General features: G+C 66.5%; 1 protein-coding gene across 1 annotated transcript in view; it reads left to right on the top strand.

Moving 5' to 3' along the window:
- Positions 1 to 505, top strand: part of NCOR2 (nuclear receptor corepressor 2) — a 205,428-nt gene that overhangs the window by 194,214 nt on the left and 10,709 nt on the right. The window contains 1 exon segment of the mRNA XM_010841409.1: positions 391 to 504. Within this exon segment, the coding sequence (XP_010839711.1) occupies positions 391 to 504 (114 nt within the window).

Raw genomic sequence — 505 nt, forward strand, 5'->3', positions numbered from 1 at the left:
GCCCGAAACCCATCCTGCGCCATCTCAGTCCCCACGTCCGGCCCCCACCAGCTGGGTCTGTCTCCGGTCCCCCTTTGGCACCTTGTTGCTGTCCGTCTCTCACTGTCTCTGGGTCTCTCTCCATCTCCCTCCACCTGTCTGCCTGTGTGTCTCGTTCTCTGCCTTTCTTCTCCGTCCACCTCTCTCTGCAGTGCTGTCTCACCCTCCTTTCCCGACATGTCCCCACCCCTGGCTGGCCAGCAGCCCTCACGCTGGCTCACTCCCGCTCTCCGTCTGCCCAAATCTTCCCCGCCTCTGGCCCGGGGGAACCCATCCAGCGTGGAGGGGCGGGCTGGGAAGGGCAGCCCTGGCCCTGGCTTTGGCCTAACTCAGGGCCTCGCCCGGCTGCAGGTTACCACGGCGGCAGCTACAGCCCCGACGGGGTAGAGCCCGTGAGCCCCGTGAGCTCGCCCAGCCTGACCCATGACAAGGGGCTCCCCAAGCACCTGGAGGCGCTCGACAAGAG

This window comes from Bison bison, unplaced genomic scaffold, assembly GCF_000754665.1.
Source record: "Bison bison bison isolate TAMUID 2011002044 unplaced genomic scaffold, Bison_UMD1.0 scf7180017864160, whole genome shotgun sequence".
Lineage (NCBI taxonomy): Eukaryota > Metazoa > Chordata > Mammalia > Artiodactyla > Bovidae > Bison > Bison bison.